The sequence below is a fragment of the Pelophylax lessonae genome (assembly GCF_965119305.1).
Source record: "Pelophylax lessonae genome assembly, chromosome: 7".
Lineage (NCBI taxonomy): Eukaryota > Metazoa > Chordata > Amphibia > Anura > Ranidae > Pelophylax > Pelophylax lessonae.
The window spans coordinates 249725026-249750595 of record NC_138774.1 but is presented as its reverse complement, the minus strand read 5'-3'; the positions used below and the strand labels follow the sequence as shown (position 1 = coordinate 249750595).

General features: G+C 46.3%; 1 protein-coding gene across 1 annotated transcript in view; it reads right to left on the bottom strand.

The window, feature by feature from the left end:
* Positions 1-25570, bottom strand: part of L1CAM (L1 cell adhesion molecule) — a 1053451-nt gene that overhangs the window by 894633 nt on the left and 133248 nt on the right. The window contains exon 3 of the mRNA XM_082263926.1: positions 19586-19776. Within this exon, the coding sequence (XP_082120052.1) occupies positions 19586-19776 (191 nt within the window). The remainder of the gene's footprint in view (positions 1-19585; positions 19777-25570) is intronic.

Genomic DNA, 25570 nt, shown 5'->3' with positions numbered 1-25570 from the left:
CTGCAGGCAGTCCAGCACATATGACAGTGAGGCAGATAGGGTGCAATAGTCTGCAGGCGGTACCGCTCAGATGACAGTCAGGCAGACAGTACTTTCAGGGAGATGGTGAGAGCTCGCTACAGCAGTAGGTAATGATGGTATAAGCCCAACTGTTACCCCTTCTTGTACATGTTTTGTTGAGCCTGCCAGTTATGGATCGCAATCCCAGGGGGAGATTAGGTGGGCTGCAGGCGTCTCAAGTCCCAGGATTAAGTGATGCGTGCCCCACCTGTGTGGTATAGGCTGTGTGCTGGTGGCTCCGAATCTCCCCACGATGGATATAGCAGGAGGGATATATTACAGGGCAGCGCTGGGCCCGATCCAAGATGGTGACCGGGGCCTAAGATGAGAGCGCTGGAGCTCAGGGTATGGGATCCCGGGGGAGAGGAGCCTGATGGTTGTGGTGGCGGGGTGGTAGGCGGAATGCCCCCCTTGAGCCGTGTCCTACCTTCACAGGGATTGCAGCGTCCCGATTACACCTCCGGAGGCGGCCGCCGTGCGGTACTCGAGGCCGCGGCTTCAATCACGGAGGTAGGCCGCAAACGATCGTGCGGTCAGCCCGCTCGCATCCCCACAAGAGTGGCCTCAAAATGTTTGTGGGGAAGTGGGCAATCCAGCCGAGGTGAGATTATGACCGTGGAGGCCAGGATTGCGGAGATATCCGCGTGGATGCAATGTAGGCCCCGGAGCTCTGTGGAGATACGTCCGCACGGCCAATTTTTCAAATTCTATGGGATGATGGCAATATGTATCACAGGTTTCTAGAGAATCAAGAATTCCTTGTACAAATATTAGGATGGTCAAACATCCATATCCTTGCTCTCTCTAGCAACCTAACTGGGTACCCCAGCAAATAAAATTTCTTCTTTTTTCTTTTTTCCTTTTGCCAGAAAAAAAAATTTCCTGGACAAAACTAAAGTCCCCTTTTTCCTTTTCGATAGACAAAACAAGATCAAATTGGAGGGAACCCCTTAGTGGGTAAGAATTTAAACAAGGCAAAAATGGGGAATCTTATGGGAAATGAATGGGAGGCCCTTATGGCCAATATCCAGACCAATTTTCAATCCAAGGCATAACTAGAGTAGGACACAATTTCACTCTTTGCAACCCTGAGTGGCTTTGGAGAAAAAATCAGCCTTACATTGGCACATCAGGTCCTTTGAGTGATACATCAAAGAAAACATCAATCCAATTGGATTAACCTCCCTGGCGGTATGATTCTTTCGGATTTTAGGTGCTGAAAGCGGTACCATTATTTTGCTTGCAATTCTGGAGAATGAGCAGCCCAAACCAGCTATTTACTAATGATTTCTTTTTACCGTGTGTTCTTCTTTATAACATCCCGAGTATGATAAAGTTTGAAACACAAAATCCTAAATTATAATATAATAAATAACTATAAAATAATAATATAATAATAACACTTTTTTTTTTTCCAAAAAATAACACTTTTTATTCAATAAATGATAGTAAATCATGTAATCAAAAACACTGACATTTTTTTTTGTCAATCAAGGATGCAATATATTTTTTTTTTTCCCAAAAAGGATGCAATATTACTCTTCATACTGCTTCAATAAACGTCCCGGGTGTGGAAAATTTTGAAACAGGGTACAGCGCAAAGTCCAACATCACAGTCTGGACAGTAGTACCGTGTTTCTTTTCTTATTTTCCGCCCGGTGTCATCGTGCTTGGAACAGCACACCACACACATTCTTGTGGGTGCAGCCTTCTTCTCCGTCGGCGGAATGAGGTCCATAAAATGACGACCGGTCAGTCGTTCGGGGTTCACGACACCAGCCGCACGGCGTCCGGATCGACTTACAGTTGGTGTCTGGTGCCTGAGAAAAATCAGCTCCGCAATTTTCCACACAAAGTCCGCATGGATCATAGGCCGGTCGCTTTTCTTTTTCAGCAGAATGAAGGCATTCCATAAACACTGCTCCAGGAGGTGTCTGAAAATTTTTTTATAGTATTTCTTCTGCTGTTTCCGCATTGCTGGATAGAAGGTCATGGCCTGGTCAGCTCTGTCCACACCTCCCATGGTGTTATTGTAATCCAGGGCCAGTTGCGGTTTCAGCACATCTTTTCCCCCTTTTGTATGGACCATGACAGTGGAGGTGCTATGGATGGTGCTCATCAGGCAGACATCTTTTTTGTCGCGCCATCTAAGTGCCAACATTTTGCCTTTCTGCCAGGCAACTAACTCTCCAGGCTTGAGTTTTTTGTTGGCAAAGCTGGGGGGCATGTCACGCCGGTTTGCTCTGACGGTCCCATAAGCATCCGTCTTGTGCTGTAGGAGGAACTCAAACAGTTCTGGGGAGGTGTAAAAATTGTCTGTAGTGACACAGTACCCCTGATCCAGCAGAGGCTCAATCAGCGTCAGAACTGAAGCAGTTGCCATCCCATAGCTGCTGAACCTTGGGTTAAACTTAGTTCCTCTTCCGGTATATAGGACCGAGTTCCAAATATATCCAGAGCTGGATTCACACAGCATAAAGGATTTTATTCCAAAGCGTGCTCGCTTGGACGCAATATATTGGATCCAGCTAAGTCTCCCTTTATACGCCATAAGACTTTCGTCAATGCAAATGTCTCTTTCTGGGACATAGGACCGCTGGAAGTTTTTCAAAATTAATTGATAAATGTCCCAGATTTTTTTCAGCTTCGGAGCCGGATGAGATGTTTCATCAAACTCCTCATTGTTGGCAAAGTGCAAATATCGCATTATAAGGGAAAATTTGTACTCCGACATTATGGTTCCAAAAAAAGGAGTGGCCAATAATTTGTTGGTGGTCCAATACCACTTCTGCAGGGGTTTCCCCACCACTCCCTGCAGAATAATAAGGCCCAGGAATCTCCAGATATCCGCACTGGTAACGGGTTCCCACATCCTGCTCCTGGAAAACCGCCGATGTGCTGCGGTTTGTTGTTGCTGGTACCGGTTGGTCTCCACAACAATTTTTTCGATGACCTCATCGGTCAAAAAAAGCTGCAGATACGCCAAGGGGTTATCCTCCTCAACATCAACTTTGAGACCAGGCGTTCCGGTATACGGGAACCTTGGGGGCGCTACGTGCTCCATACCGCAGTCGATCACGCACCACGTACGCACATCGCTCGGCACATCATCATCACTAAACTCACTTTCGTCGGATGATGAGCTTTCCCATGCATCGCTGTCACTCCACTCTCCGTGCGATTCGGGATCGCTGTCGCTATCGCCCAGCAGGTCATACATCGCTTTTGATGTTGCGGCACGCTTGCTTGAGGCCATGGTCGCTCTGCAATAATCCAGATACAAAGTATGGAAATAATGCAGGAAGTGCAATGGAGAAAGCACTGGGGGGCATAAAAAGGTCACTTTATTATATTTTGGGAATGTAATCCAATAGGATTACAGTGTGTCAGTGTGTTTGGTGTTTATACTTTTTGAATTTGCCGCCGGTTCCACCCCCCGGCGGACGTCACGTCGCCGGAGACGGAAGCCGGGGCTTACAGACGATCGAGAGGAACATCCGCCGCCGGACACCGCTCTCATACATCGCTGGATCCCGGAGAAAAGGTAAGTGAAACCTCCACCAGGATCCAGCGATCTTCCCAGCGCTACCCCGAGTGTGACTCGGGGTTACCGCTTTTGGCTCAAAAATCTTACCCCGAGTCACACTCGGGAATACCGCTAGGAAGGTTAAGGATACAACTCTTCCCAACACTTCATAACATCACCAATCAAATGAAAAAAGAATGGAAAAGACTAATTGAATGAATGCTCAAAGAACCTGATGATACTCCTGCAGGAGGAATATCAAAGACAAATAAAAAATCTTGATGATGATATCCAGGCTCTATACATGCGGCTAACACCCTTAAAAACAAATTCTCTTTACAGTGAACAAGAAAAGAAACCCAAAGAGCATTTGGAAACATTCAGCAAGCAAATATTACAGAAAAAGGAGAAGAAATATTGGAGGGACAAAAATGCTTTTAGTGAGGTTAAAGCATATAGATGGAATAGTGATAGAAAGTTCTCTCGGGAACAAGAAGGAATTCAAAAATAAACAAAAGTATAATACAAATAGCAACTACTCGTCTGATTCTTCATCTGTGTCCAACACTTCAGGCACTGAGCACCTTTTCCGGAAAAGAAAAGGTAACTTCCAAAAACAGTATGGGAGGGACGATGAGGTTGAACAGAGTCACAAAAAATGCACTGTGGAAGTTGAACCAAGAGGAGACAATGGTGGGGTATATAATATTGGCACCGAAGGCATCAGTGCACAAGGGCCCAATACCCCCTTACCCACAAAGAAACCACATAAAATCTTCACTAGATCCAAAAAGAACAAAGAGGGCGATTCCTTCACACAGGAAAATAAGTGTTTTTTAGGGAAACAAAACACCAAACAAATACAGAAAACACAATCAGGGATAGAACCACCTGCAATGAAACGGACAGAGAAGGAGGATTGACAATAATCAACCTCTCATCTCACCAGTTAACGGAAGACAAAAGACAGGTATTGATGCTAGGACTTTCCTTTTGCCCCAACAGAAGTATGGATAAGTTTGAGACAATAAAGGATATAAACTTGTTTGCAAGGAACCTTTTACTCAAAGGCATGTATATGAAACAAACCCCAATAGCAAACGAACTGGACCCGGAGTTGACTGCAGTGGAATTTCGTGCCATCTGGGACCTTAATTTGCTATTATAGGAAGGGAGTCTTGATGATTCCATGGAAACAGAGTATCGGGGAAATTTAGAGGAAGATAGTGAAGAAGAATTTGAAGATCATACAACCACAAGATTTCGAAAAAAGTCACAGAAATTCCCACCATTCAATCAAAATCCTGCGATAGCCTTATTCGTGAGACAGACAACTAGGGATATAGATTCCTTACGAAGTAAAGACTGACAATCTAACTCCAGAACAACGAGAGGCACTCAGATCTCTGTGGAATAACAACACAATCACAATAAAACCATTAGATAAAAGGGGGAAACATTGTTTTGATGGACAATTAAAAATACGTTGCAATATGTTAGAAAATTCTAAGAAATTAGAAATGTTATAAAAAAATCCCAATGTCCGAGATTGAGTCATTCAATCAGGAATACTACATGAGAGTTGATGCAGCAATTAATGAAAGAGTAATCTCCCGAGAATTATGGGAGTTTATACGTACCAGACACCCCCACATTCCAACTTTTTTTGCCCTCCCGAAGGTGCACAAATCCCCCAGGGAGACCCATTGTCTCCGGCAATGGTAGCATATTGGAGGGGCTTAGTCAGGTTATTGACGCACACCTGAGGCCCCATGTCACCAATCTTACATAAAGGACACAAACATCTTCTATAGATCTTGGAGAATATGGAAATCCCGTAAACGGCCTTCCTAGTAACAATTGATGTTGAATCCTTATATAACAATATACCGCACGATAAGATATTGGCTGCCGTGGGACATACCTTACAACAACATAGTGAGCACGATTGGAGATTCAATGAGTTCATCTTACAGATGTTCTAGTTTATTCTGTTTCACAACGTATTTTCATTCACAGGCTCCCACTATCTCCAGGCGTGTGGCGTAGCGATGGGGACCAGTTGTGCTCCATCCTACGCCAACATATACCTGGGGATGTGGGAGCAAGATTTTTTGTCAGAGGAGACCAATTCTATGTACTCCTGCCACATCCTTTTGTGGCAGCGGTACATAGATGATATTTTCATTATCTGGAAGGGTCCTGAACGTGTTATTCAAGAATGTCTGGGAAGGATGAATCAGAATGACCAAAATGTATACTTTACCATGACATATAGCCCCCATCAAGTGACGTTCTTGGATACATGAATCTCCAAAGACACAACAGGAAAACTTAGCACTCAGTTTTACAGAAAGGAGACCGCTGGCAACACATAGTTACATGCCATCAGCTTCCACCCCTTACCATTGAAAAACTTGATTCCTTAAAGTCAGTTCTAACGAATCCAACCGAATTGTACCACATATGAGGATTTTCAAAAGGAATCAGATGAATTAACAAAACGACTACTAGTAAGGGGATACCCCAAATCCAGGACAGACAGGATATCCTCTTTAAGAAACATCCTAAATCCAAATCAAAGAAGACAAATGATCAAACCAGAATTGTTCTGAGATTCACGAATGAACATGAGAAAATCCGAAAGGTGCTAGAGAGACATTGGCCCACCCTAACGGATGACCCTACAATTGGGGGCCTAGTTACCCCCACCCCTTCAATCACATTCAAAAAGCTTGGGTCAATACAGGAATCCCTGGTACATAGAAAGTACAAATGGGAATCTAGAGAAGACCCTTGCAAAGACAAGGGCACCTTCCCTTGTAGAGGATGCATGCAATGTCTAGTTATCAAAAAATGCAAGGAAAAGACGTTGCCGAATGGTGAGAGATTCAAAGCCAGACACTTTGCAAACTGCAAAAGGAAAGGCATAGTGTACCTCATGGAATGCGAGTGCGGTGCCTTTTATGTGGGAAAGACACGCCAGGAATTTGGGAAGAGGGTCAACAAGACAATGCAGAGCATGACAATAGGCAATCTATATTTACCACTAGGTAGGCATGTGGCCAAGATACACAATTGCAGAATGCCAAATGTGTCCTTCATGGCTCTGAACAGGTTGCACATTCCAACCAGGGTTGGTGATTGGAACAAGATCTGACTCCAGCACAAAATGCGCTGGATTAAGCATCTCAGGGTCACATCCCCCCCTGGTCTGAACGAATCAGAGAGTTTTAGACCTTTCCTGGAGGGTTTCTCCTCCGGAAAAACAGACTAAACAATATCTGGGTAACAAACGTAGGGGAAAAAAGAACCTCTCAAGTAAAAAATGATCTGGTCACCATAATACCAGCTGATTGTTACCTAGGTTTCCTCCCATTTTATCCCCTTTTCTTTCTTTCCTTTTTTTTCCCCCTTACAGATCCCCTTTATGTTTGCCGAAGTTTTTAATCTAATCAATTGTAATTTTTTGCTGGGTTTGGTAAAATGTAAAAAAAAAAAGAATCACAAAGATTGATAAATAAAGATTGATATTGTAGGAGGTTTGTTGAGAACAACAGAGATGACTATTGGCACTCTGCGGTATATTGTCCTGTCCTCCATTTGCAATAATAATAAAAAAGCTTTATGAAATGCAATGTTTAAACTACTTGTAATATGCAGTGATGATCCGGAAACATGGGAGTGTGTCTGCCCTTCTTATCTTTTTCAGTGTTGTACCCGGCACAGGAAGGCCCCAGCACACTGGGGCATTTAGGCCATTCAGAGGCCCTATAACATCTGGTGGCCCCAGAGTCCCCAACATTGCTTTGGGTACTTGGCCAATACTTCCTGTGTCGGCGGCGGTCCTGGAGTAAACACTTGTCATCTCTCAGGCAACGGCATCCGGATGCGTACGTACACAGTCGACTATGTCGGCGCATACGCACTTGCATCTAGGAATTGACGTCTACCCAGCAGATGGATGTCCTGACTTCCCCTTCCTGAACAAGGACTTTCTACAGGGATCCCGCTTAGCAAGGCTGGACTAGCCCCATATCGTTTGGCAGTAAACCTTATCAGTGAAGTAAGTGCCTCGTCCCTTCTGGTACAAAGGGAACAATATGTTGGACAGACTATATGACAGAAGCCAGCAATTTATAATAATTTTTTGTTTGGTGATTCTTTACAGTGGAACCTCACTGGAGAAGGAAGCTTTATCTAAACAAGGGGATAATTAGAGGGATATCATTGTCCAAGGTCCTTGTACACACTGATGAAGAGAGGGTTGTGACGCACCCTGGTGGTTATGGGATAACACTGTATAATATTTGATCATCTGTTTGGAAGTAAGCTATAAACTTGTTTCTTATGTGTGAATAGGATGTCACAGCACAAATGAAAAAGAAACTTAACCATGACTGATGTACTTGCAGAGTGGTGAATTTTTCCTTGAAAAAGACATTAATTGTTTTGTTGAAACGTGTTGGAATTCCAGTGTTATTTCAGCATCCACGGCAACCATGTGACATGGATGGCAACAATTAACAGCTGGAATCACCACATTGCGAGTCATTGGTCTATGTTTTTAGTTCAATGCAATTTTTGTACAATGTTGTAAGATCCTAGTACCTTCGGTACCCTTCCAGCCTCTTATTTCCGCATTGCGTTCCACCATTCAGGTAGGTGGAACGCATATAGCTACCTGTCCCTTTAACTCTCATGACGTCATCACTAGGCGCGGCTCTGAGCGGCTATTTCAAATCGCCGGCTTCCACTCACAAGGCGTTCGTGCAACCGCCTGTTATACAGCCTTGTCTGACGCTGCCGAAGCCTCCAGCTATTTCCCCAATATCTGGATAGACCGGAGTCTCGCTACTTGATCCTGTATCTCTCTACTTGATCCTGTATCTCGCTACTGATCCTGTATCTCGCTACCTGATCCTTAGCTCACTCCTGGACCCCTCACCTCTCTAAACCAACGAGTGATAAGTACCCCGCAGGGGATTCCTTCCTATCAACTTACACTATCTACTCTTGCATACTAAAGACTGTTGCTATCTATGCATTACTATTTCTATCATCTGCACTGTTACATAGATTGCTAGCTCTTGAGTCTACTACCAACTATATCCTAGTCTCGCTACTTGATCCCGTATCTCGCTACTGATCCTGTATCTCGCTACTTGATCCTATATCTCGCTACTGATCCTGTATCTCGCTACCGGATCCTTATCTCATTACTGGACCCCTCACCTCTCTAAACCAACTAGTGATAAGTTCCCCGCAGGGGATTCCTTCCTATCAACTTACACTATCTACTCTTGCATACTAAAGACTGTTGCTATCTATGCATTACTATTTCTATCATCTGCACTGTTACATAGATTGCTAGCTCTTGAGTCTACTACCATCTATACCCTTGCACTAAGTTAGCATCTCCTGTACATTCATCTGCTGTCCCCTACCACCTGTTACTTGTACATGATTGCTAACCTACCTGCATACTATCTATCACCATCTGCTAACACTCCTGAACATTACTACTTGAGTGCCTATCATTGCTATCACTACTCACGCCTGTCCTTTCAGCACATCACCTCTATACTATCGCATACAAACTATCACTCCAGGAACATCTTATCTGAGTGTCTGTATATGTGCATGCTGAAGCAGGCTGGGCCACAATGATGAGCCTGGAGAGTTGGATATGATGATTCAACACATCTCTACAGGACTACTGAGTGGAAATTCTGCAGCTGCAAATCCAGTTCACTAAAACAAACGCCAGAGCGTTACAAATGTCCTATATGGTCTTGTAATCTGTATGTATATTTATCTGAGACTTCAGGTAGTCTCTCTTTTTTATTTTTTGTATAAAAAAATGTATTACATTTTTAAATAATTGCATTTATTATATTTATAAGATTGCCTACACAATCCCCTCAAAGAGGATTAACAGTTTTACAATATAAATCCTTGCTGCACTCCCTTCTCAATTTTGAACCAGTCAGTTGTTCCATGTCCTGTTCTAACTGTTGCTTCCTGACTTGCATGCAGATTTTTCAGAAGACAGGTGAGGTGGTTCGGTATACCCATTTCTTTCAGTATTTGCCATATCTTGTTGTGATCCACACAATCGAAAGCTTTACTATAGTCAATAAAGCAGAAGTAGGCTGTGACGAGACCAATCTCGCCACTGGGCGTTGGAGAAGCCTGGTTGCTCGCCTCCTGCAGTGTGACTATGGACCCTCTCATCAGCCCATGCTAAACGTAAACCCCATGGCAATTTGACTGGTTGTGGCATCTGAGCGCTGTTTGGATATGTTGAGCGCTCAGATCCAGGCTATCTGGGGATGGGTTGAATGTAGGGGTTCTGTTCAGTAGACTGGGAGTTATGCATTTTTTGGTCTTTTTGTGTTTCTCTAACCATGCGGCTAATGGAGGTCTCTGTGCAAACTAGTTTTAGCTGCAGAGAGAGGGGGGGGATTGTTTCCAGCAGCCCCCTCCTGAGGAATGTCTACTGATTTAAACTGAGTGCTTTTGTCTAGAGAGGGGGATGGTTTCCAGCAGCCCCCTCCTGAGGAATGTCTTCTGTGAGTCTGTAATGTGATACATGTCTGTTTGTGTTACAGTCTTCCATCTGGTCCCCTAGGGGAGTGTCTACCAGGTAGGAGACCTGCATAAATACAGGGGCAGGGAGCCCTCAATAAACATACCACTGCTTGACCTTCCACACGGAGCTTTGTCTCGTTCTTGGGGGGATTCACTGTATGCTGTTGGAGACCGATTGCTAGGAATGTAAGCTGATGTATGCTTCTCCTGTTCGTCTGCTAGCAGCTATTCGTGAGGTTCCAGTTTGGAGTGCTATATTGTATCCAGTTCGGGAGTTTGATGTTCTGCAGTAGCTGTGCCTGCTCTCTCAGAAAGGGGCATATCGCCTAAACGGATTTTAACCCCTTGTCTGCTGAAACGGTCCGTTACATCTGGTGGCAGCGGTGGGATCGTTCTCACAGCCAGAAGGACAGCTACAGGAGACACCATTCCGTGTATTTACAAGTTGGGGGCAACGCATGTCCCAGTACAGCGACCCTGACAGCACCAGCATGGAACCAGCAGTGGAGTTCGATGAGGGTGCCATGGATGACCGAGATGCAGTCCGTAAAGGCATCTGGTACCAGGCACTGGGCATTGTGGAGTACCAGCGGGGTGAGAGACTCCCCAAGGAAGACCAGCGGTTGCAGAAGCGAGTAGCCCTGCGGATGCCCTTCCTGGGGGAGCAGCCCCGGGAGGAATGGGTTAAAGAATTGGAGCTCCGGGTATGGCAGGAGATGTGGCTGGAGGATGCCTACCAGGCGCTGTGGTGGTGTGTTGCACAGTACCTGCCCTGGACAGCCGAGCATGACAAGCCAGAGGGAAAGGAGTTTGATGGTCCTGGCTTGTTATGGGAGTCTTTTTCAGAGCTGGAATTTGGGAGCCCTACACAAGCCCGGTTCAATGATCTCTTGGAGTGGAGGGAGAGCAGGTATGACTGGGACGACGCTCACGAAATTGAGCAAGACCTGGTCCACCTGGTGACCCGGGAGATGGAGCTAGAACAGGGCTACCAGCAGCTGTTCCAATACTATGAGAAGGCTCAGCAGGAGAGCAGCAGGACAGACCCAGAGCCAGACCCATTCAGAGGGGACGAGATGGTAAAGTTTTACTGGGAAGAACCCCAGGTGGCCGGTAGAGATGGGACCGAGGTCTCTCCACCGGTCCTGCAGGGAATTGGGAGCCCAGTCTCCATTCCCCAGCGGCAGTGTAAAGTGCAGGGAGAGGAGAGCAGCGTCCTCCCTCCCCAGCGGCTGGCTGAGTTACAGGGGGCAGAGGTAGTTGTTCCTGCCCCCCAGCAGCAGAGTGATATGCCATGAAGGCAGTGTGAAGTGCAGGGAGAGGAGAGCAGTGTCCTCACTCCCCAGCGGCAGCGTGATTTGTTGGGAATTGGGAGCCCAGTCTCCATCCCACAGCAGCAGAGTGTCCTGCAGGAAACAGAGAGCCTAGTCTCCTTTCCCCAGCAACAGGACACTGTATTGGGAGCAGAGACAGATGGTCTCCCTCCCCAGGGGCTGGAAGTATATTTGGGAGAGGAGCTTGTTACCCCCTCTCCCCATGGACAGTTTGATTTGTTGGGAATTGGGAGCCCAGTCTCCATCCCACAGCAGCAGCTTAACGTACCAGGGGGAGACAGTAAGCCCCCCAACAGTGCAGATGGGACTGTGGTCTCTGCACTCACAGCACAGGGGGTAGGGACAGTCGGTCCTGACCCCCAGCAACAGGGCTGTTTAGCCAAAGGGAAGACAGTCGGTCTTCCCCCACAGCAGCATGGTGGTGTATCTAAAGGGGAGACAGGCGGTCTCCCCCTCCAACAACGCGTCTCCAACCAGGCTACTTCTGTGGTAGCGCTGGCACCAGGGCAGAGTACCGCTGGTCTCTGCCCACTCAGCAACCCACCAAGGCAGTCTACCAGTCCCCCACACAGCCAAGGTGAGGCACCTGGACATGGACAAATTTCTCTTCTACCCAGGTGTAGTAGCCAGTTATTTTGGGTGGGCTGTACTGCTGTATCTGTTTTGTGGTTGGGCTGCGCGACTAACAAGGGCACTGACCGGCAGAAGGTCAGATACCCTGTTAGTCCGTTTGGAAAGGGGGAGAGATGTGACGAGACCAATCTCGCCACTGGGCGTTGGAGAAGCCTGGTTGCTCGCCTCCTGCAGTGTGACTATGGACCCTCTCATCAGCCCATGCTAAACGTAAACCCCATGGCAATTTGACTGGTTGTGGCATCTGAGCGCTGTTTGGATATGTTGAGCGCTCAGATCCAGGCTATCTGGGGATGGGTTGAATGTAGGGGTTCTGTTCAGTAGACTGGGAGTTATGCATTTTTTGGTCTTTTTGTGTTTCTCTAACCATGCGGCTAATGGAGGTCTCTGTGCAAACTAGTTTTAGCTGCAGAGAGAGGGGGGGGGATTGTTTCCAGCAGCCCCCTCCTGAGGAATGTCTACTGATTTAAACTGAGTGCTTTTGTCTAGAGAGGGGGATGGTTTCCAGCAGCCCCCTCCTGAGGAATGTCTTCTGTGAGTCTGTAATGTGATACATGTCTGTTTGTGTTACAGTCTTCCATCTGGTCCCCTAGGGGAGTGTCTACCAGGTGGGAGACCTGCATAAATACAGGGGCAGGGAGCCCTCAATAAACATACCACTGCTTGACCTTCCACACGGAGCTTTGTCTCGTTCTTGGGGGGATTCACTGTATGCTGTTGGAGACCGATTGCTAGGAATGTAAGCTGATGTATGCTTCTCCTGTTCGTCTGCTAGCAGCTATTCGAGAGGTTCCAGGTTGGAGTGCTATATTGTATCCAGTTCGGGAGTTTGATGTTCTGCAGTAGCTGTGCCTGCTCTCTCAGAAAGGGGCATATCGCCTAAACGGATTTTAACCCCTTGTCTGCTGAAACGGTCCGTTACATAGGCATTCTTCTGGAAATCCTTTTCTCCATGATCCAGTATACGTATGTTGGCAATTTGATCTCTAGTTCCTCTGTCTCTTTGAAATCCAGCTTGTACTTGTGGTAGCTCCCGGTTCACATGCTGCTGAAGCCTAGCTTGTAGAATTTCCAGCATAACCTTGCTAGAGTGTGATATGAGTGTGATCATAGTGTAGTTTGAACATTCTTTGGCGCTGACTTTCTTTGGTATCGGAATGTAAACAATCATCTTATAGTCCTGTGACCATTGTTGAGTTTTCCAAATTTTTGAGCATATTGAGTGCAGCATCATCTTTTAGGATTTTAAAGAACTAAGCTGGGATACCATCACTTCCGCTAGCTTTGTTATTAGCAATGCTTTCTAAGGCCCACTTGACTTCACGCTTCAGGATATCCGGTTCAAGGTCAATGACTGCATCATCATGCTTATATTGGACATTCAGATCTTTCAAGTATAGTTCTTGTGTGTCAGGTCCTTGCCATTTTTGTCGCTTATCATGCCCATCTTTGTACAAAAGCTTTTTTTTAACAATGCTTTAAATGGCTGGTGGAAGTGGATGGGAGTAAGAAGAAGCTAGGTCATGATGTGACAGTCTTCTGCTTAGTTCTGCCCTCCAACCCAGGCCATGCAGAGTGCAGGAGAGCTGGTGATCACATAACCCACACAAATATTATTTAAAAAATTGATTTTTGTCTTACCGTAAAATCCTTTTCTCTGAGGTTCACGGACACAGCCCCATTTCTTTTAGACCATTGGGCTTATGCTGCTCTCTCTTCAGGAGTAGGACTAGGCGGAAACAATTTTGGGTACGCCCCTGAGGCAGTCCCAAGAGGGTATACCATCACTTCCTGCTATAGGACTTACGTTTGTAACAAGCAGTGTCAGAAGAATACATAACTCAAACTAACAGAGGGGAGGGTGCTGTGTCCGTCAGTGAACCTCAGAGAAAAGGATTTTTCCGGTGAGACAAAAATCCACTTTTCTCTTTCATTCACTGATGGACACAGCTCCATGTCTTCTAGACCATTGGGATGTCCCAAAGCAGTATCAAGATGAGGGGTGGGAAAAACACACAATAGATATAGTTCCCAACAAGGCTAAACATAGCCAACCAGGTAAAACCGGAGCTCAACCAGGAACAACTGGAGCTCACCACCAGGAAAAAATTACACCCTCAAGAGGCGGGAGTCTCTGCAACCGCAGCCTGAAAAACTTTGCGGCCGAACGCTGCATCTGAAGATGCAAGTACATCCAAAACTTGGTGAATGTGTATACAGACTACCCCATAGCCGCCTTGCACACCTGAACCACTGACGCCTGATGACGGAAGGCCCAGGAGGCACTAAGTGCCCTTGTAGAATGCGCCTTGACAGGGAAAGGAGGAACCTGACACTTAACAGAATAGGCCTGTACCACCTTTTGCCTCATCCACCTGGAAATGGCCGCAGCAGATTCGGCCTGCCCCTTACGAGGCCAGTCCGTAAGAACAAACAAAGAATCGGATTTCTGAATCAGTTCAGTCGCTGCCAGATACACCCGAATTGCCCTTACCCCATCCAAGGAATGTAAAGCAATTTCCTTAGGATAATTTGGCTTAGGACATAAGGACGGTAACAATATCTTCATTCAAATGAAACCCCGAGACAATCTTAGGAAGAAATGCCTGACATGGTCGCAACACCACTTTGTCTCCATTAATCACCAGGTAAGGTGACCGACAGGACAACGCAGCCAACTCTGACACCCTATGTGCAGAAGTAATAGCAACTAAAAAAGCCACCTTCTGTGACAGTCAGCAGAGGAAGTTCACAAATGTTTTCCAAAGGAGACTTTTAAAGTACTGGCAGTACCAAATTGAGATCCCATGGAGGTACCAGGGATCGCACCGGAGGAGCCAGATGGTGAACCCCCTGGACAAAGGTGTGAACCAAGGACTTTGCAGCCAACGTCCTTTGGAAAAATATGGCCCTTGATGGTGCCCAGAGCCAAACATTGATCTACACCTAGTTGTACAAACTCCAACAGGCGAGACAAAGAAAAGGAACAGGGAGAACCCCCCCCCCCCCTCGGGACTCACACCCAGAAATGTACGCCTTCCAAACTCTATGATAAACTTTCCTGGAAGTAGATTTCTCAGCTTTTAACAAAGTAGGAATCACCGACTCCGCCAGTCCTCTGTCCTTCAGCGCCTGGCTTTCAATAGCCAGGTAGTTAAAGCCAGTGACTGCAAAGCAGGATGGAAGATTGGTCCCTGAGACAGAAGATCTTCCCTAAAAGGAAGTTTCTAAGGGGCGTCTGCTTCCAGCCTTACCAGGCCTGCGTACCAAGACCAGCGAGGCCAATCTGGAGCCACCAGAATTACTGGAATCCCTTCTACCTTGATTCTGCGTAGCAGTCTCGACAGAAGTTGTTTTGGAGAAAAGGCGTAAATCAGACAATACTGACAGCAAGGGGTCAACAGTGCGTCTGCAGCGTCGGCCAGAGGATCCCGAGACCTTGATGCAAACCTCTGCACTTTCCAGTTGAGACTGGAGACCAATGGGGGTCCCCCACTGAAGACACAACTGATGAAACACCTCCGGGTATAGAGACCATTCCCCTGGATGCAACGTTTGCCGCCTGAGAGCTGCTTGCCAATTCTCTACCCCTGGAATGTGCACAGCAGAGAGGGCTAGAACATATAGTTCTGCCCACCTCATGATACTGGCTACTTCCCAGGCTGCCAGGGAACTCTTTGTGCACCCTTGATGATTGACATATGCCACAGCCATGGCATTGTCCGATTGTATCCTCACAGGGCATCTCTGCAGACGATCCGTCCACTGAGACAGACAAAGTCTGATCGCCCGAATCTCCAGGATGTTGATCGGCAGACTGGACTCCTCTCGAGTCCGAACACCTTGGGCCTAGTACACTCCCAAGACACCTCCCCACCCGGACAGACTGGCATCCATGGTGGCCACAGTCCAATACAGGGGAAAAAAGGATTTTCCCATAGTAGAAACCCCCTCATACGCCGACTCAACAGGATCAGATCGTCCAATGACAGCGGATGCTTGTTCCATTTGGCCAGAATCTTTTTGCAGATGTCTGGTATAGAACTGAGCAAACAGAATCGCTTTGAAGGTGGAAACAATCAGGCCCAGCACTTGCATGCAAGTCCTGAGCGATGACCGACAGTTGGACAACAGGAGTCAAATCGCATCCTGTAGCTTCAAAAGTTTTGCCTGTGGAAGAAAAACCCAGGCCAACGCTGAGTCCAGCATCAGACCCAAATATTTCAACTTGGTGGAAGGAGTTAAAGCCGATTTCTGAAAATTCAGTGTCCATTCAAACTGCATAAGAGTTTGCACAGTGATGTCCAAGTCGGCTTCCAGAGCTGAAGAAGAATCTGCACACAGAAGCAGATCATCCAGGTAACCCAGTTCCGCAATCCCCCTTCTGCTGTAGCAAGGCGAGCACTGGGGCCAAAACCTTTGTGAACACCCAAGGAGCTGAGGCGAGAGCAAAGGGTAACGCCACAAATTGATAGTGCTCCTCGCCCACAGCAAAACTAAGAAAATGCTGATGCCCGACATATAATGCAATATGAAGGTAAGCATCCTTGAGATATATAGATGCCAGAAGATCTTCTTGATGGAGAAAAGCTACTACCGTGCAAATGAACTCTATCTGAAAATTCTGAACTCGCACAAAGCGGTACAGAGCCTTGAGGTCCAAGATCGGACAAACTTTGCCTTCCTTCCTGGGAACTGTAAACAGATTTGAAAAAAAACCTTGAAACGTTCCAACTCTGCAACCGGCACAACGACTCCTTGTGCTAACAGGTCCTGCACTGCCCTGTATAAGGCCCTGTAGCCGATTGTGAGACAGGCGCAAGTTGGAAGGAAAGAACGGCAAGTACCGAAACTCGATCTTGTAACCAAATCAACTTGTGGACCTATCTGTCCTGAATGAGCAAGGTCCATGGTTCCGGAAAAAGGCAAAGACGTCCCCCCACCCCAGATGCAGTTGAGGGTGCCCCTTCAGGCTAGGGAAGGCCTGTCTGGGGAACAGGTGCTGCCTGCCTTTTACTTACCATTCCAGGGTCTCTTGGAGCCTCCCGCAAAGTTACGGGTGGATCTCAAACCCTTTTCATGCGATCCAGACGGACCAAAGGGCCGCTTGTGAGCCGAGAAAAAAAGGACCACATTTACAACGAATTTCCTTACCCCCTAGCAACCTGCGGAAGTAATGTACTCTTATCTCCTGTAAGGCCCTTGATGATCTCTTAATCTCTCCAATCATGCTGCAAAGAATCACTGCTGTCACAGATACCCTGCCGGCCAAGGGGGCCGCATCCAAAGATGCATCACAAATGTACTGTAACCCCTGAATCAACTGATCTGCCATCTCATGTTGACCCCCTTCCAGATCCTGGCGTAAAATTTTTGTACATTCCGTTTAAAATCTGGGATACCAAGGTGATGGCAAACATCAGCCGCAACATTGAACCTACCACGGTAAAAAGGTACCAGACCAGAGCCTCAGACCTCTTGTCCACAGGACCCTTAAAGGATGGAGAATCCTCCACCGGCAAGAGGTGTGGCCTTATTTACCCTGGAAACCGTAAGTTTCTTCAAAAGAGACTCCTCAAAAGGATATCTCCTAGCAAAACGCTAAGGTATTCCAACCATGCGTTTTGGGGAACCCCGCTGACTAGTGACAATCTAGTCAAAATAGGCAGGAAAGGGAAACACCTTTATCACCTTGGAAGATTAGCGGGTGCCAAACTGCACCGACGTAGCCGACTCAGCGTTAGCGGAGTTCTACAACTTTAAGGTTTCCCGCACTGACACAATTAATGCCTCCGCCAGCGCTTTCCCATGTGCGGCTGCGGAGGAGGAGGATTCATCCTCACTATTAGAGCACTCAGCATGCGTGGATGCAGACCCAGTTGGCTGACTCTTGTCCGCAGCGGCCAAATCCACCTCAGACTCTGAGGAGGCAGACGATACAGATGAAGGCAGGGGACGCTTTTTGCTAGGCCTCCTTTGCAAGGCCATATCTACCTTGGATACAAGTGACTGCAGGGCTGCCGTCATGGCCACCAGGGCAGACTGAGACCCAGAGAGTCCCATGAGACCCAGGAGTGGGTCAGGTGGTAATACACATTCCAGAGGCTCCATTGCTAGTCGAAGCTGCGCCATGCACAAAAAGAAAAAGTGGAAGGATCGTATACCCCCAGAAACTCACCACCCCAGAGCTGGAGAGGACCAAACAGCCTACTACACTGCGATAAAAGAGGAAGTGCCGACACTGACACTAGAGGCCCCCACAGCACATCACCGCACTCGGACTACAAGAAAATGGCCTCTGCTACTCTTAATGGGAAACCAAAAACATGGCCGCTGGACTACACAAACATGGCTGCCGAAGCCAGGAATGCAGCATCCATGGCAAAATGGCGGCACCATGCGGAGCTGCACGGGACCCAGGACCCCACTGGACCCCAGGGAAGAAGGCATCCACCAGGAGGAGATCCCCCAGGGACCCCCCCCCCCGCAACACCAAGGTACAGGCACCCCCAAAAGGGGGGCCTATAGCGACACCAACCCACCACTCTCCGGCCCAACACCGGAAAAGCCCCCTACCCAAAATACACCCGTGCCCCCCAAAAGGGGGCAGGTGACGGCAGCTGACGCAGGGAAACCCCGCTGGGGAGAGGGGGAAAACATCAGGGGAGGGAGGACACAGGAGGGGGCCTACCATCCCCAGGGAGGGCCCGAAACCACCCCAGCAATTCCAAAAGAAAGGAGGAGGGACACTACTCACCACACCACGGCATCAGGCGGGTGCCACTCCCAGCAGTTCACCGCACCATCTTGAAATGGGGGTGCTGCAGCCTGAGGAACGCTGCGACTCTGATCGTGACTGCTGTCGTGACCACCGTCCAGTAGGGCTATGTCGCGGCCAACATAGCGCGGAGCGAATAGTTGGATCGCGTTTGCAGGCCAGACTGGGAAGACCATAAGGATCTAGGATATCCAGTGCGCCGCCCAGTCCAGCTGTTGATTGTAGTTCACACAGGAACAGGTTGATTGTAGTTCACACAGGAGAGCCAGGTCCTTACTCCTGACTAAGCAGAAAAAAACTGAAGTCCTATAGCAGGAAGTGATGGTATACCCTCAGGGGCGTACCCAAAATTGTTTCCGCCTATTCCTACTCTTGAAGAGAGAGCAGCATAAGCCCAATGGTCTAGAAGACATTGAGCTGTGTCCGTCAGTGAACGAGAGAGAAAAAATGTTTATTTGCAATTTGATTTGCTTTGTTTTTTGGATGGAATAACTGTGGTTTATTTGCCCAGCCCAAATGATGGCGTGAGCATGGGGGTTTGACACTTTAAGCTAAATTCCCTAGCCTGACAAACCAGTAATATTTTAGACACTGATGAACTATAAAAACTATATATAAATGCAGTATTCAGCACATAGTAAACGTTTTTGGTAAACATACCTTCTGTGATCACATGGACCTCGTTTGACACAGCTGTGCCCAGTTCATTTCTGGCATAGCAACGGTATTTTCCCTGGAAATCCTTCATATTTCCATTGGCGTTGGAAATTATTAAAGTTCCAGAGTCTTTTTTCTGTGTGACTCTTGTGTCATTTGGTTCAAACAGTAGCCCATCCTTTTCCCACATATACCTAAAAAGGAACAAAATTATAAAAATGGGAATCCATTATGAATGATGTAATATGTCATCTTTTGTATTAATTAAATAACTGAATAGGCTTAATGACTTAATTATTAAATATTGACACAGAACAGATTTGTAAAGACTAACGGCCTAATTTACTATAACGCTACGCTCTTTTGTACTCTACAGCGAACTTGCCGTAAATACACTGCATAACCGAATACACTATAACGATTGGGAAAGTGTAATTGCGAATGCGCATTTACTAAAGGGAATGTACGGCAGCGAGGGAGTAAAAAAAGTAGTCATGCTAAAAGTACCACTATTTTCCTGGAAATAATGTTTGCCAGCATGGCTGAATGGGTCTGGAAGATGTGGTATAATATTTGGACATGTTCTGCTTTTAAACTTTTTCAAAAACTGATGTGGAAAACTAAATTTCAAGGAAAGTGTGAAAAGTAAAATATTCTCCCACAGCCTACGACTGGAGCAGCACATGTGCGCATGCTCAGAACTTAAAAATAGTTCCAAACCTACGCCTGGGAAATCGTAAGCTGCCATTATAGTGAATTAGCTAATTTGCCTATGGGATTACGAGTGCGCGGCCGCAAAAAATAGCGTACGTGTATAGAAAAGCAAGTGTCATGCATTCATTCAAATTCTACAACTCTGTTATTGACACAAAAGTATACATTTTATTTGTGTTATGAATTGTTTAATTATTAAAGACAATTGTGTTTGCTGGCTTTTTATTTTGCTTCTTTTTCCTTTTTATGTTAAACAATGTTAATAAGCTACAATATGTTCATGTGTGTGTGTGTGTGTGTATATACATGTATGTGTGTGTGTATATACAGTGCTTTGCGAAAGTATTTGGCCCCCTTGAACTTTTAGACCTTTTGCCACATAAGTAGATTGGCTATAGGGCTATAAGTAGATTGCCAAGATCCTGAAATTGAGTTGCAGCACTGAGGCCAAGACCATACAGCAGTTTAACAGGTCAGGTTTCACTCAGAACAGGCCTCACCATGGTCGACCAAAGAAGTTGAGTGCACGTGCTTAGCGTCATATCCAGACGTTTTCTTCGGTAAATAGACATATGAGTGCTGCCAGCATGGCTGCGGAGGTTGAAGGGGTCAGCCTGTCAGTGCTCAGACCATACACCGCCCGCTGCATCAAATTGGTCTGCATGGCTGTTGTCCCACAAGGAAGCCTCTTCTAAAGACAATGCACAAGAAAGTGTAAGGTTCTGGCACTCTCAGTGCCTCCTATCACATTTATTCCGGGTGATTTCCATCTACCTAGACAGAAGAAACACATATAGGTGTGTTTACCTTTAAGGCTGAAGCTGTCATCACCCAGCGCCGGACTAGATGGCTATTTAGGGCGTCGGTTCTCACTCACATGTGTTCGTTCAAACACCAGTACCTGGATACTAATCTTGCTTGAAGCTTCCATGCTTGCAAGCTCTCCTCGCTGACGAACCTCGCTGCGCTGATCCCTGCATCCTGCTACTGGATCATCCGCATCTCCTGAGCGATCCTTCGGCTATCGCTATTAGTGCTAAGTACCCCACAGGGGAAATCTCTATAGACTTGTACTAGGCTTACACTATTTAGCTCTGCATAGCAAGGACTGTCTTTTACATCTGCATAACTAGATTGCTAGCTCTTGAGGCTACTGCTACTATTTCCTGCACTGGGTTGATCTCTCCTATATGCACCTGCTACTCTGTCATCTGTTATCATACATGATCGCTAACCCTTCCTGCATCCATCTGCACTGTCTCACCTCAAGTGTCTGTCACCTACCACTTCCACTCAAACCTATCCCTAAGACCTTTATCATTGTCTCACTACATGTATATAAAGTCACACTAGGAACCAGCTTAATTACTGTGTGTATTTACTGGCTGAAATAAGACCTTCCATACATGATGAGTCATTGAGGTTGGGATTGGTATCTCAGCATATCTCCTACATGACTACTGACGTGGAACTACTTCTGCAGCTGAAAATCCACACCTTATAAGAAACGCAAGGAGCGTTACAGATTGAACGAACCCAAAAAATGGATTCAGCAGAAGTAGCCACTCAGGTGACACAATTAAAACAGCAGGTATCTGCGTTAATACACGCACTTGCTGAATTGAAAAACGAAAATCAGGCTCTGTCGCAGCAGGTAATTAGACTGACACAACTTACCTCTGCACAGTCTCCTGAACCCAAGATAAATCCCCCTTTGGTATTTACAGGCGATCGCAAAAAATTTCGCGAATTTAAAAACGCATGTGAGTTACTTTTTTTGCTAAAACCTCGTACCTACCTTACTGATCACATTAAGGTTTGTACTATTATTTCTTACCTATCAGGCGATCCTCGAGCCTGGGCAGATTCTCTTTTTGAAAAAAACGACCAGCTTCTCAACTCCTATGCCTTGTTCCTGGCAGAGCTCACTAGCCTATATGATGACCCCAATAGGCAGAGTACTGCCGATCTTCAGTTAAGATCCTTGAAACAAGGAAAAAGGCCTGTAGAAGACTTTGTCGCAGAATTCAAGAGATGGACCCTTGATTCAGGATGGAATGATGCATCTCTGAAAACCCAATTTAGGCTTGGCCTATCAGAAGCCGTCAAGGACGAGCTCGCCCGAGCAGAGATGCCAAAAACCCTGGATACATTGATACAACTCAGTATCACCATAGATAGAAGACTACGAGAAAGGAAGTCTGAAAAAATGGAAATGCCATTATCCAGTTCTTCTCAGAATTCAGCTATTGACCCCACTCCTAAACCCGCTCCAGGTAACCACAGACCCCGGCTACCTAAGGAAAAAAGGAGACCTAGTAGATATGGTGATCCTGCCTGGTCATGGTCCGAGCCTGCCTCAAACAGTCGACCTTGTCACTCTGACACATCCCATTTGGACCCTGATCCTACAGAGATGGATGAGGAGCCTATGGAGATTGGTGCCATACATGCTAGGTTGTCCTCACAAGAAAAAAGAGATCACAGGAGAATCTGTGGCCTTTGTTTTTATTGTGGTGAAGGGGGACATTTCATTACATTCTGCCCAACCAGACCCCATAGGCCTAAGGCTCTCCCAATGGAGGCCAGGCGAATCCGAAGGGTCTTCCCTGAAAAACAGCCTGGAAATTATCAAGGCTGTTGCCAGCCCTGTCCCCGTTCTATATCAGTGAAGGACACCCAGAAATTAACAAATATTGGAATAGATATTCCTTCAACTCCAGTGAACTTTATACCACGTTCAAAAAACCCTCCTGTACCACCTCCTGAGGATACTCCTATTTTTGCAAGCACATTTCTGGCTTCCGATGAAAATACAGAGATTCTTGCACCTGACTGCGTACGTGCTTCTAATGGCACGGTGGTATGTAGGAAGGATCTGAGGATGTTTGAAGAAGCATTGGTTGCTAGGTCTACTAGGATTACTTCGGATGGTTATGCGTCCGATTCTAGTGAGGGGTCCATGTAGCAGACACCCTAACAACAAGTGATCCGATTCTCATCGGTTACCAACCTGATCCGATTTTTATATCGGCAACAAGGGATCCGATTCTCATCGGCTACCAACCTGATCCGATTCTCGTATCGGCAACCAGTATTATCCGATTCTCATATCGGCAACCAATTTTTTTTTTTTTTCTTCCCGATTTTCATATCGGCAACCAGTCTTATCCGATTCTCGCATCGGAGACCAGTCTCATTCTGATTCTCATATCGGCGACAAAAAAAAAAAAAAAAAAAGAGAATTTTTTTTTTTTTTTTTCCTTCCGATTTTCGCATCGGCAACCAGTCTCATGTGATTCTTATATCAACAACCAGCCTTAGAGGCCTTCCGGAGCCGGCCTTACGGGGGGGGGTAATGTAAGGTTCTGGCACTCTCAGTGCCTCCTATCACATTTATTCCGGGTGATTTCCATCTACCTAGACAGAAGAAACACATATAGGTGTGTTTCCCTTTAAGGCTGAAGCTGTCATCACCCAGCGCCGGACTAGATGGCTATTTAGGGCGTCGGTTCTCACTCACATGTGTTCGTTCAAACACCAGTACCTGGATACTAATCTTGCTTGAAGCTTCCATGCTTGCAAGCTCTCCTCGCTGACGAACCTCGCTGCGCTGATCCCTGCATCCTGCTACTGGATCATCCGCATCTCCTGAGCGATCCTTCGGCTATCGCTATTAGTGCTAAGTACCCCACAGGGGAAATCTCTATAGACTTGTACTAGGCTTACACTATTTAGCTCTGCATAGCAAGGACTGTCTTTTACATCTGCATAACTAGATTGCTAGCTCTTGAGGCTACTGCTACTATTTCCTGCACTGGGTTGATCTCTCCTGTATGCACCTGCTACTCTGTCATCTGTTATCATACATGATCGCTAACCCTTCCTGCATCCATCTGCACTGTCTCACCTCAAGTGTCTGTCACCTACCACTTCCACTCAAACCTATCCCTAAGACCTTTATTATTGTCTCACCACATGTATATAAAGTCACTCTAGGAACCAGCTTAATTACTGTGTGTATTTACTGGCTGAAATAAGACCTTCCATACATGATGAGTCATTGAGGTTGGGATTGGTATCTCAGCATATCTCCTACATGACTACTGACGTGGAACTACTTCTGCAGCTGAAAATCCACACCTTATAAGAAACGCAAGGAGCGTTACAGAAAGCCTGCAAACAGTTTGCTGAACACAAGAAGACTCAGGACATGGATTACTGGAACCATGTCCTGTGGTCTGACGATCCCTGCCTTGCTAAAGAAGCTGAGGGTAAAGGTGATAAATTGGCCAAGCATGTCTCTAGGAGAGAGGGAGAGAGAGGGAGAGGGAGGGAGAGAGAGAGATTGTATGCCCAGGGACTTTTGGCATTTGGGATACATTTCTTAATACACTGAGCATGCTCAAACCTTTTGATGTTTAGCCATATCTTTTGCTACACTGAGTATGCTCTGACACTTTGCTGTTTGACATCTGAAACTAAATGGTAGATAATGCACTCCTCGCTCTCCGTCTCACATATACAGTATCTTAACCCAAACTCCCACAGCTGTCTTCACAAACCACACACAATACCATTGCTCATGCAAATTTAAAATCAATAACAATTTTGTGTGTTGTTTAGTATTTACAAATGATAAGCTTCACCACAAAAATGGAATATGTGTACCAACATCATTCATACAATTCAAAATGTCATTACCAACATTCAGAGGGTAACATCACTATTCTACGCTCGCACACCAATATTCCAAAAACATCACAGAGTAAATCAAGAAACAGAACTCCTGACTGATGGAATTACACAACCTATAGGTAAGTGCCGCAAGAAATGTAATCTTTGCTCGTAGGAGGGTTCCACCACCATTGCAAATGTTGCCATATTTTTTCCACGGGTAAGGACAAGAAGCAGCCTTGTGAATTCCATACGAGCACCAATTGCAGGCTTTTAACAATATTATCCGCTCATATTCAGCAAAATGCTTCACAACTCATTGGATGGCGCTTCACAGTGCATATGAACAAGGACCCGAAGCATACTGCGAAAGCAACCAAAGAGTTTAAGGGAAAGAAGTGGAATGTTATGCAATGGCCAAGTCAATCACCTGACCTGAATCCGATTGAGCATGCATTGCACTTGCTGAAGACAAAACTGAAGGGAAAATGCCCCAAGAACAAGCAGGAACTGAAGACAGTTGCAGTAGAGGCCTGGCAGAGCATCACCAGGGATGAAACCCAGCGTCTGGTGATGTCTATGCGTTCCAGACTTCAG